The sequence below is a fragment of the Oncorhynchus gorbuscha genome, linkage group LG10 (genome assembly GCF_021184085.1).
Source record: "Oncorhynchus gorbuscha isolate QuinsamMale2020 ecotype Even-year linkage group LG10, OgorEven_v1.0, whole genome shotgun sequence".
Classification (NCBI taxonomy): domain Eukaryota; kingdom Metazoa; phylum Chordata; class Actinopteri; order Salmoniformes; family Salmonidae; genus Oncorhynchus; species Oncorhynchus gorbuscha.
The window spans coordinates 96,986,960-96,999,410 of NC_060182.1; the positions used below are offsets into that span (position 1 = coordinate 96,986,960).

General features: G+C 41.8%; 1 protein-coding gene across 1 annotated transcript in view; it reads left to right on the forward strand.

The window, feature by feature from the left end:
• LOC124045367 (pleckstrin homology domain-containing family D member 1-like) overlaps nucleotides 1–12,451 on the forward strand; it is a 32,871-nt gene that overhangs the window by 17,140 nt on the left and 3,280 nt on the right. The window contains exon 9 of the mRNA XM_046364663.1: nucleotides 4,828–4,960. Coding sequence (XP_046220619.1) covers nucleotides 4,828–4,960 — 133 coding nt within the window. The remainder of the gene's footprint in view (nucleotides 1–4,827; nucleotides 4,961–12,451) is intronic.

Genomic DNA, 12,451 nt, shown 5'->3' on the forward strand with positions numbered 1-12,451 from the left:
ACAATATTTATGTTCTGGAGAAGGTATAAAAGATCGGTGAAGTAACGAGCTACGAACTGGTCCGTTTGGTACAATTTTGTGAAACACATGGGAGATGATACGGCCACATTACCATAATCCTGTTTATACAGCATTTTCAGTTATGAGGCTTACATCTAATTGTTGTATAACAGCCCCTTTCTATGTTGCGAAGAAAACCCCTGGGTTTTCCCATTTCAGACCAGCTTACCCTCATTACTAGAGGGCTAAGGGTTGAGAACAAACCAGTACCGCTATCACAGAGGGAAATAAGGTTTGAGTAGATTGCTGAATCTTTTAACCATCCCACGTGGTTAAACTCTTAGACTATTGATACTGACAGAATAAGAACAAGTCTTTGATATTAATTACTAGTCTGCAGCTAGGAATTTGGTATCATTGAACGTGAAGACCGACAACCGCCGAAACATCTATTCTATAACAACACGAATGAATGTTACTCTGAACTATCCATTCTAACCACGGCAAAGAGAAAGAGAGAGAGAGGGCGGACAAACTCTCCGACAGAAAGAAACTTTTCAACAGAGATCACAATGACACACTGAGCGTAAATATATATATTGATTGCAATTATTCCCGAATGAGTGAGAGTTCATGCGCAATTTATTAGCATTTCAATTGTTATAATTATCAACTGTGTGTCGTCTTATCTCAGTTGACCCCCACTTCCCTTTTGTACATCAAGCCACGATGCCGGTTTAACCCACTAGGGCACATCTGCTTTCATTTCCTTGTAACCATCTACTGTTTGTTTATGCCTTTCTGTGATGATTTAGTTAGTTAATAATAAATTATGTAAGACAATTGATAAATGGATAACTCATAGTGAAGACTGGGTTCGTGCAGATACCCAACAATTTACGACGTTTGGAATGAGACTATGAATAATTCATTAATCAGAAGACTAAGTTATCAGATATTAAAATATCTGAAAGATATATTAGGAAAATTCTAACTCTGTAATCTGAATATTTTCCTTGGTTCCCCGACTTCCTAGTTAATTACAGTTACATGATTAAGTAGTTTAATCACATAATAATAATTAATCTTCAGTTTAATGATGCCAAAGACATGAGTGTTGTATAAAAAAATGCAGTGTATCTGTCAATGGCGAGCCCAACTGCAGAGCTCCGCAGTGAGGCCTAATGTGGGTATCTCTCAATGAAGGGCCTCGCTGCAGAGCTCCGCAGTGAGGCCTAATGTGGGTATCTCTCAATGAAGGGCCTCGCTGCAGAGCTCCACCGTGAAGCCTAATGTGGGTATCTCTCAATGAAGGGCCTCGCTGCAGAGCTCCGCAGTGAGGCCTAATGTGGGTATCTCTCAATGAAGGGCCTCGCTGCAGAGCTCCGCAGTGAGGCCTAATGTGGGTATCTCTCAATGAAGGGCCTCGCTGCAGAGCTCCGCAGTGAGGCCTAATGTGGGTATCTCTCAATGAAGGGCCTCGCTGCAGAGCTCCACCGTGAGGCCTAATGTGGGTATCTCTCAAGGCGGAGTCACATTGAAGAGCCCCATGGTGATGCCTATTGAGGGTTTCTCTCAATGAAGGGCCTCGCTGCAGAGCTCCACCGTGAAGCCTAATGAGGGTGTCTCTCAAGGCGGAGTCACATTGAAGAGCCCCATGGTGAAGCCTATTGAGGGTTTCTCTCAATGAAGGGCCTCGCTGCAGAGCTCCACCGTGAAGCCTAATGAGGGTGTCTCTCAAACAAGTGTCCCCAATGCAGAGCTCTGCAACAAGGCCCTCTGTAATTTCCCACAGGGCATTCCCTGGAAATTAGGACCTACAGAACGACTTTCTTCTGTCCTATAACAGACCATTGCTTGTGCTTGTGTTTGATATTAACTTCTTGCGTCGAGCCATCCCGGATCCGGTATCGTGACTACAGCCTCAAGGTCATTACCATAACGCAACGTTAACTATTCATGAAAATCGCAAATGAAATGAAATTAATCTATTTGCTCTCAAGCTTAGCCTTTTGTTAACGTCATCTCAGATTTTCAAAATATGCTTCTCAACCATTGCAAAACAAGCATTTGTGTAACAGTATTGATAGCTAGCGTAGCATTTAGCGTTAGCATTCAGCAGGCAACATTTTCACAAAAACCAGAAAAGCATTCAATAAAATCATTTACCTTTGAAGAACTTCGGATGTTTTCAATGAGGAGACTCTCAGATAGCAAATGTTCAGTTTTTCCTGAAAGATTATTTGTTTAGGACAAATCGCTCCGTTTTCTGCGTCACGTTTAGCTACGAAAAAACCTGTATCCAGGATTGTGTAAATCTATCCGCTAGCTCATTAGCATAACACAACGTTAACTATTCATGAAAATCGCAAATTAAATTAAATTAACCTCATAGTCCGCCCCATCCCGCATGCGGTCGCATTACTACAGCCTCAAGCTCATTACCATAACGCAACGTTAGCGATTTCTAAAAATCGCAAATGAAATGAAATAAATATGCCTGCTCTCAAGCTTATCCTTTTCTTAACAATCCTGTCGTCTCAGATTTTCAAAATATGCTTTAGAACCAGAGAAAATCAATAATTTGTGTAAGAGTGGTGATAGCTAGCTTAGCATTTAGCGTTAGCATTTAGCACGCAACATATTCACAAAAACCAGCAAAGGGATCAAATAAAATAATTTACCTTTGAAGAACTTCAGATGTTTCAATGAGGAGACTCTCAGTTACATAGCAGATGTCCAGTTTTTCCTGAAAGATTCTTGTGTAGGACACATAGTTCCGTTTTGTTACTATGCATTTGGCTACCGAAACTAACCGAAAATTCAGTCACCTACACGTCAAACTTTTTTCCGAATTAACTCCATAATATCGACTGAAACATGGAAAACGTTGTTTGAATCAATCCTCAAGGTGTTTTGTCATATATCTCTTCATTGAAATGCTGTTCCTGGAAGCCTGCATTGTTCTCAGATTCGGATGGAAAAATAATAATAATAAAATACTGGTAGGTGACTTTTGCGCACCAATTTCCACGCAGACACCGTGCGGGACACTTGGCAATTGTAGTTTCTTATGGTCAATCTTCCAATGATATGCCTACAAATACGTCACAATGCTGCAGACACCTTGGGGAAACGCTAGAAAGTGTCCGTTCATTCCTGTCACATTCACAGCCATATAAGGCGATCATGGAAAACGTACCTTCAGAAATCCTGTTGATTTCCTGGTCGCTCAAACATCTTGGTTTTGCCTGAAGCTTTTGTTATAAGGCACTCACAGTGAAAATCTTTGCAGTTCTGGAAACGTCAGAGTGTCTTCTTTCCAAAGCTATCAATTCCAAGCATAGTCGAGCATCTTTTCGTGACAAAATATTGCGCTTAAAACGGGCACGTGTTTTTATCCAAAAATGAAATACTGCCCCTATAGGACTAACAGGTTAATCTATTTGCTCTCAAGCTTAGCCTTTTGTTAACAACACTGTCATCTCAGATTTTCAAAATATGCTTTTGAACCATAGCTAAACAAGCATTTGTGTAACAGTATTGATAGCCTAGCATAGGATTATGACTGTCTTTCAGCATGCAACATTTTCACAAAAACCAGAAAAGGATTCAAATAAAATAATTTACCTTTGAAGAACTTCAGATGTTTTCAATGAGGAGACTCTCAGTTAGATAGCAAATGTTCCGTTTTTACAAGAAATATTATTTGTGTTGACTAATCGCTCCGTTTTGTTCATCACGTTTGGATAAGAAAAAATAAAAAAAATAAAGTCATTAAAACTGGGAAATTAACTCCATAATATCGACAGAAACATGGCACGCCGATGTTTAGAATCAATCCTCAAGGTGTTTTTCACATATCTATCGACGATAAATCCTTCGTGGCAGTTGACTTTCTCTTCTGAAGAAATGGAACGCGCATGGACCTACAGATTACGCAATAATTTCGACACAGGACACCGGGCGGGACACCAGGTAAATGTAGTCTCTAATAAAATACTGGTAGGTGACTTTTGCGCACCAATTTCCACGCAGACACCGTGCGGGACACTTGGCAATTGTAGTTTCTTATGGTCAATCTTCCAATGATATGCCTACAAACACGTCACAATGCTGCAGACATCTTGGACGAACGGCAGAGCACATAAGATCGTTCACAGCATATTCACAGCCATATAAGGAGACGATAGTAGAACAGAGCGTCAAAAATCCTGCTCATTTCCTGTTTGAAGTTTCATCTTGGTTTCGCCTGTAAGATCAGTTCTGGGGCACTCACAGATAATATCTTTGCAGTTTTGAAAACGTCAGAGTGTTTTCTTTCCAAAGCTGGCAATTATATGCATAGTCGAGCATCTTTTCGTGACAAAATATTGCTCTTAAAACGGGCACGTTTTTTTATCCAATAATGACATAGCGCCCCCATAGGTTGAAGAGGTTAACATCCCCTTGTGATACATTATCCTATCAACTTCCTTCATTAGGTAAGAGGTTGGGTAAGAGGTAAGCGATATAAATGCCCAGGGCGGAAGGCTTTTAAACACTTAGCCTAGTATTGACCTGCTGTGGATGGGGATTGGACTGCAGGATTGTGCTAGTATGCACAGTACCTTTCCTCCAACTGTGTGTCTGGCAATGTGTGTGTGCGCGCTCTAGCTGTATGTTACTGTGTGTGTGTGTTTTGTACCTCTGACAGACTATGTGTGTGCGTGCAAGTCGAGGGTGCACAGGACTGTGTGTTCTCTGGCTCCCCCTGCAGGCTAACGGAGAATGAGCAGCGTGACACAGTTTAACATGACTGTCTGTGTTCTCTGGCTCCCCCTGCAGGCAAACGGAGAATGAGCAGCGTGCCACAGTTCTGCAACAGGAAAGAGAGTTCTACTCCTGTCAGTCCAGGACTTTACAGCAGTCCCTCACACAGCTCACTGTGGACAAGAAGCAAACTGAGGTGGAACTCAAGGTACACCACACTGCCTCTCCAATGGCACCCTATTCCCTACATAGTGCACTACTTTTAACCAGAGCTACTCTAACGTTTCCAAAACTGTAAAGATATTGTCTGTGAGTATAACAGAACTGATGTTGCAGGCGAAAGCCTGAGAAAAATCCAATCCGGAAGTGCCCCATATTTTGAAAGCACTGCGTTCCAATGAGTCCCTATTGAGCTGTGAATGTGCTATCAACCAGCTTACGCTTTCTACGTATTCCCCAAGGTGTCTACAGCATTGTGACATAGTTTTAGGCATTTATGTTGAAGAATAGCCGTAAGCGGCTACATTGCGTAAGTGGTCACCTGATGCCCCCAGAGAGATTCTTGCGTAAAATACAGAGGTAGCCATTACTCCAATTGGTCCTACTGAAAAATTAATTGTCCCGATGGATATATTATCGAATAAATATTTGAAAAACACATTGAGGATTGATTATAAACAATGTTTGCCATGTTTCTGTCGATATTATGGAGCTAATTTGGAATATTTTTCGCCATTTTCGTGACTGCAATTTCCGGCCGATTTCTCAGCCAAACGTGAAGAACAAACGGAGCTATTTCGCCTACAAAAATTATATTTTTGGAAAAAAGGAACATTTGCTATCTAACTGGGAGTCTCGTGAGTGAAAACATCCGAAGCTCATCAAAGGTAAACTATTTAATTTGATTGCTTTTCTGATTTGCTATGCTAGGCTATCGATAAACTTACACAAATGCTTGTCTAGCTTTGGCTGTAAACCATATTTTGAAAATCTGAGATGACAGGGTGATTTAAAATTAATACAATATAAATGTAGGACAAACACATCACAACAAGAGAGACAACACTACATAAAGAGACCTAAGATGACAACACATGACAACACAGCATAGTAGCAAAACAACATATCAACAACATGGTACAAACGTTATTGGCAACACATAGTTGAAACATTATTTGGCACAGTCAACAGCACACACGTGAATGTAGAGACAATAATACATCACACAAAGCAGCCACAACTGTCAGTAAGAGTGTCCATGACTAAGTTTTTAAATGAGAGATTGAGATAAAACTGTCCAGTTTGAGTGTTTGTTGCAGCTCGTTCCAGTCGCTAGCTTTAGCGAACTGAAAAGAGGAGCAACCCAGGGATGTGTGTGCTTTGGGGATGTTTAACAGAATGTGACTGGCAGAACGGGTGTTGTATGTGCAGGATGAGGGCTTTCAGTAGATATATCTGAGGGCTGCTTTAGATATCTCAGATAGGGGGGAGTGAGGCCTAAGAGGGTTTTATAAATAAGCATCAACCAGTGTGTCTTGCGACGGGTATACAGAGATGACCAGTTTACAGAGGAGTATAGAGTGCAGTGATGTGTCCTATAAGGAGCATTGGTGGCAAATCTGATGGCCCAAATGGTAAAGAACATCTAGCCGCTTGAGAGCACCCTTACCTGCCCATCTATAAATTATGTCTCCGTAATCTAGCGTGGGTAGGATGGTCATCTGAATCCGGGTTAGTTTGGCAGCTGGGGTGAAAGAGGAGCGATTACCATAGAGGCGTGTTCGTTAACAATACCACTGAAAATATTTTTAAAAAGAAGGTCCAAGCGTCTTCGACAGAGGGGATCAAGCTGATTATATACCATTTTACAGAGTCCAGTACATGAAGGAAGGTTTACTCATTAAAGATTTTAAGCAAGCGTCTATGACAAATCAGGACAGGTAATTTCACTGTGCAGCCATGGGATGGCCGGGGTTGGAGTGATAATCTGCAATAGGGTACAGGAACAGGGTTGGAGAGCCCTGCCCTACAATGTACACTACTTTTGACCTGAGCCTCACACACTAGCATACACATCTTGGCTAGAGCCCCAAGGCATCCTATTCCCTATTGTGAGCAGACCAAGTAATTTGGTGTTACTCTAAAGAGGAAAGATGGAATAAACGAGCCAGGAGTAGGTTTTCTTGATTGATCACAGTTCTCTATTGAGGGATTTCTGTCGATAGAAACACTCCGACACAATCAATGAGACTCTCCCATATAGTGCACTACTTTTGGCCAGAGCTATGGCACCCTATTCCCTATATAGTGCACTACCTTTGGCCAGAGCTATGGCACCCTATTCCCTATATAGTGCACTACTTTTTTGTTTGTAACTTACTTTGTACATAAAGCTGCTGCTACCATCTCTTATGACCGGAAAGAGCATCTGGATGTAGATGAGTGATTAAATCACCACTACCATCAGTTCTATTAGCAAATCACTGGAGAATAAACTGGATGATCTATGGTCAAGACTATCCTACCAACGGGACGTTAAAAACTGTAATATATTATGTTTCACCGAGTCGTGGGTGAACGACGACACAGATAAAATAGAGCTGGCTGGGTTTTCTGTGCATCAGCAGGACAGAGCAGCTACGTCTGGTAAGACGAGGGGTGGGAGGGGGTGTGTCCATTTGTCAAAAACAGCTGGTGTGCTATGTCTAATATTAAATAAGTCTTGTGATAAAGCTCACCTGAGGTAGAGTACCTCATGATAAGCTGTAGACCAAGAGAGTTCTTGCTATATAGTAAGGGTAGGTAACAACACATCTGCCACGCTGACCCTCAACACCGGGACCCCTCAGGGGTGCGTGCTTAGTCCCCTCCTGTACTCCCTGTTCACCCATGACTATGTGGCCAAGCATGACTCCAACACCATCATTAAGTTTGCTGAAGACACAACAGTGGTAGGCCTGATTACCGACAACGATGAGACAGCCTATAGGGAGGAGGTCAGGGACCCGGCAGTGTGGTGCCAGGACAACAACCTCTCCTCAATGTGAGAAAGACAAAGGAGATGATCGTAGACTACAGGAAAAGGAGGGCTGAACAGGTCCCCATTCACATAGACGGGGCTGTCATGGAGCTTGTCGAGAGTTTCAGGTTCCTTGGTGTCCACATCACCAACAAATGGTCCAAACACACCAAGACTGTTGTGAAGAGGGCACGACAACACATTTTTCCCCCTCGAGAGACTGAAAATATTTGGCATGGGTCCCCAGATCCTCAAGGAGCCCTACAGCTGCACCATCGAGAGCATCACCACCTGGTATGGCAACTGATCTGCATCTGACCGTAAGGTGCTACAGAGGGTGGTGTGTATGGCCCAGTACAACACTGAGGCCAGGCTGCCTGCCATCCAGGACCAATATACCAGGCGGGTTCAGAGGAACACTCTAAAAAATTGTTAAGGACTCCAGCCACCCAAGTCACAGGCTGTTCTCTCTGCTACTACACGGCAAGCTGTACCGATGCAACAAGTCTGGGACCAACAGGACCCCGAACAGCTTCTTCCCCCAAGCCATAAGACTACTAGATAGTTCAACAAAAGCTACACTGACTATCTACATTGACTACAGCTGCAGTAATTCTGGCATTCACAGGGCTCTAAATAAATAAAAAAGCTCACTCAATTACCACTGGTGCTCCCAAAGGTTCGGAGTACGGCATGAAATTTAGGAGCATCAGAAAATAAGATTGTTAGAATTTTTTGACGTACGTACAGCCAAAACTGAGTGTACAAAACCTTAGGACACCTTCCTAATATTGAGTTGCACCCCCTTTCGCCCTCAGAACAGCCTCAATTCATTTGGGCATGGACTCTACGAAGTTTTGAATGCGTTCCACAAGGATACTGGCCCATGTTGACACACACGCTTCCCACAGTTGTGTCAAGTTGGCTGGTAGTGGATCTCTACTCCGAATAGCTCGTTCCATCTCATTCCGCCGATGTTCAATTGGATTGAGATCTGGTGTCTGGACAGGCCACTGCAGTAAACTGAATTCACTGTCATGTTCGTGGAACCATTCCTGGACGATCCTGCTGAAAAACATTTATCCTGCTGAAAAAAATCCATCTCAGATGGATACACTGCTGCCATGAAGGGATGAACCTGATTGGCTATGATGGTTCGATATCCATTCAAACGTTGGTCCACTTTTTATCAAGGGGCCCAATATGTGCCATGAAAACACAAGTGGAACTTGTGAAGTGGAACCCTGTAACATCATCGGCTGCCATAGACCATTTGTGTCAAGGTACGACGAGTTGTGCATTGTTTAGTGGGTCTTTGGGCACACATGTTGTACTGGAATGTTAGTTGACTAACCATTCGCCCTCTGAACAACACACATACACAATTCATGTCTCGATTGTCTCAAAGCTTATAAATCCTTCTTTAACCCGTCTCCTCCGCTTCATCTACACTGATTGAAGTGGATTTAACCTGTCTCCTCCCCTTCATCTACACTGATTGAAGTGGATTTAGTTGAAATCAATAAGGGATCGTAGCTTTCACCTGGTCAGTCAATGTCATGGAAAGAGCATGTTTTGTACACTCCGGAAATATTTGATCTATATGAATTCTAGCTACTTTTGAAGTACATGTTGTGCCCTAGAAACTAATATGTAACACTGTAAATACATAAGTTTATTATAAAATATAAATGTTTGATAGGAATAAGTTAAAGTAATTTGTAGAATATTATGTTTCTGTGTAAAAGCACTATTTTGCTATTGGGATTCATTATATTGAAAATTGTACACTGTCTCTTTAAAAACGTCAGGTTTGTGATGACAACATGCAATGATCACATTGCTGTGATCATTGATCTCCTGAAGAAGATATCTATTTTCCTTTCTGTGTCATCAGATGTTTGATATAACGTAAACTCACTCACTCACTTCTGTACATCGCCTTGGTCCGTACAATTTACCTTATTTTAGCGCCCAAAAACGTAGTACTTCCAGATCAACTGTAATGTCAATACTATTGTAAAGCACAATTTTTCCCCTTTCCAACAGAATCAATTACATGACCTAAACGCTGCCCGTTTCTGCACAATTCAAGCAGGCAATGCGCCCCGTCGGGTCTTTAAAAATGGCGGGTGGGGATGCGAAACTAATGCGTGATAGTGAGAAGGAGAGATGTTGTGTGGGAAAAGGGCTTTCTTTTCACTCAATCTGTCCAATTTAGCACCTTATCGCTCTAAAATGTCAATAAAACACTATAAAGAGTTTATATTTGAATCGGGTTTAGGGCGAAAAAAAGTGATCTTAGAAGGTAACAGCGGCTTAGAGAATGATGATCGCATGCAATGATGACTCAAAATATGAGTAGGTATCCCCCCTGACCCCCATCACTGTTCATTTCTTGTTTTTAAAAGATGAAAGAAGTGCTACACCTGGTGGAGAGAGATTGTAAGACAGAAATAGTTGCTTTATGCGTGCTGTACGTTACGACATGACACGTCACGATGTAACGCAGGGTCTGTTTTTTTCAACTTTTCTCCAAAACTATAGAGCCATTACTATGTCGATCAACGCTTGAATAGAAACCTAGTTCACACCCCCGATTTTGAAGTCAACACAGTCGCCACAGTCCCATTCGTTTTCTTTGTTGCCTCGTTTGAATGTTGCGGTTGCGCACATTGGTATGGAATGGGGTGAGTTTACATTACCGGTCAAGTTACCAGGTTGTTAGCTCGCTAGCCAATGAGGTAACATGACTAATGTTTGGATATACTGGTCAAGTTACCAGGTTGTTAGCTAGCTAGCCAATGAGGTAACTGAACAAAGTGTAAACAAATGGTTAATGACGCTCAAGTAGTTTCCAAATTTAAGATGGGTCAGAATTTTAGACCTGGTTAAACTAAGTGTAACAGTATAACTTTAATCCGTCCCCTCGCCCGACCTGGGCGCGAACCAGTCACCCACGAAGCATTGTAGAGCAAGGGGAACCACTACTTCAAGGTCTCAGAGCAAGTGACGTCATCGATTGACACGCTATTTAGCGCGCACCACCGCTAACTAAGCTAGCCGTTTCACATCCGTTACATACGCAACTAGCTCTCACAGTCTCATGTCAGAATTAGACGCTCATCCACGTTCAGTGTAACATTTCAAAGTGTTTAAGGTTAAGTTTAACTCTGAATGGTTAAGGTAAGGGTTAATGTTTTGGATAGGCTAAAAACTAAAATCTCAAAAACAACTTTCTATCGCTGGATTTGAACTTGCAACTTTTGAATTCAGAGGATTTCACACAAATGCTGCGTGCACATTTGAAGAATCTAGCAAAACGAACCGCTTTCTTGGCAAACATGCATTTTTTTGGCACGGGTCCATTGTCCAGCTCTTTGTCCAGCTCTTTGTCCACTGATCTCCACGGATGGTTGTCTGCATGGTTGTACGCTCTGCAAAAACACATTCACGTCCACTGATCTCCACGGATGGTTGTCTGCATGGTTGTACGCTCTGCAAAAACACATTCACGTCCACTGATCTCCACGGATGGTTGTTAGCATGGTTGTACGCTCTGCAAAAACACATTGACATTTTCAGCACACCTTTATATAGTTATTGATTTTATTACACAGTATGCAGTACACATTGATAGGCAATATACATTTAAAGAAAATGCACTTAAACCAAAATAGGTCCGTCTTCTGTGCACAGCTCTGTGGCCCATCCTGTGCCCCCTGCCCTCGTGCCACGTCGGTGGATTGTAACACATCCAATTTAATTTTGCTAGATTCTTTAAAAAAAAATCAGATAGCTTAAACTGACAGATTTTTATTGGGATGTTTAAATTATGCTAATTCGATTTTACAGCTCTTCTCTCGTTCCTCCCGTAGACCACAAAAAAATGACGTCAATATATGTATTAAACTTTTAAGATCCTATTCATGAAGAGATTTTATTTTTTCATTGTTAATTAATAGTGACTCCCTTATCCCGCATGAGGGAGCGTAATCATCGACTGACACTAATTAGCATAACGCAACGGACATAAATATTCCTAGAAAATATTCCTATTCATGAAAATCACAAGTGAAATATATTGGGACACAGCTTAGCCTTTTGTTAATCACCCTGTCATCTCAGATTTTCAAAATATGCTTTACAGCCAAAGCTAGACAAGCATTTGTGTAAGTTTGTCGATAGCCTAGCATAGCATTTTGTCCAGCTAGCAGCAGGTAACTTGGTCACGGAAATCAGAAAAGCAATCAAATTAAATCGTTTACCTTTGATGAGCTTCGGATGTTTTCACTCACGAGACTCCCAGTTAGATAGCAAATGTTCCTTTTTCCAAAAATATTATTTTTGTAGGCAAAATAGCTCCGTTTGTTCTTCACGTTTGGCTGAGAAATCGGCCGGAAATTGCAGTCGCAAAACCCTAACCCTACAGAAACATGGCAAACGTTGTTTATAATCAATCCTCAAGGTGTTTTTTAAATATCTATTCGATAATATATCCACCGGTTTTTCAGTAGGACCAATTGGAATAATGGCTACCTCTGTATTTTACTTGAGAATCACTCTGGGAGCCATCAGGTGACCAGTTGCACAATGTAGCCACTTACGGTTATTCTTCAACATAAATGTGTAAAACTACGTAACAATGCTGTAGACACCTTGTAGACACCTACGGAGAAA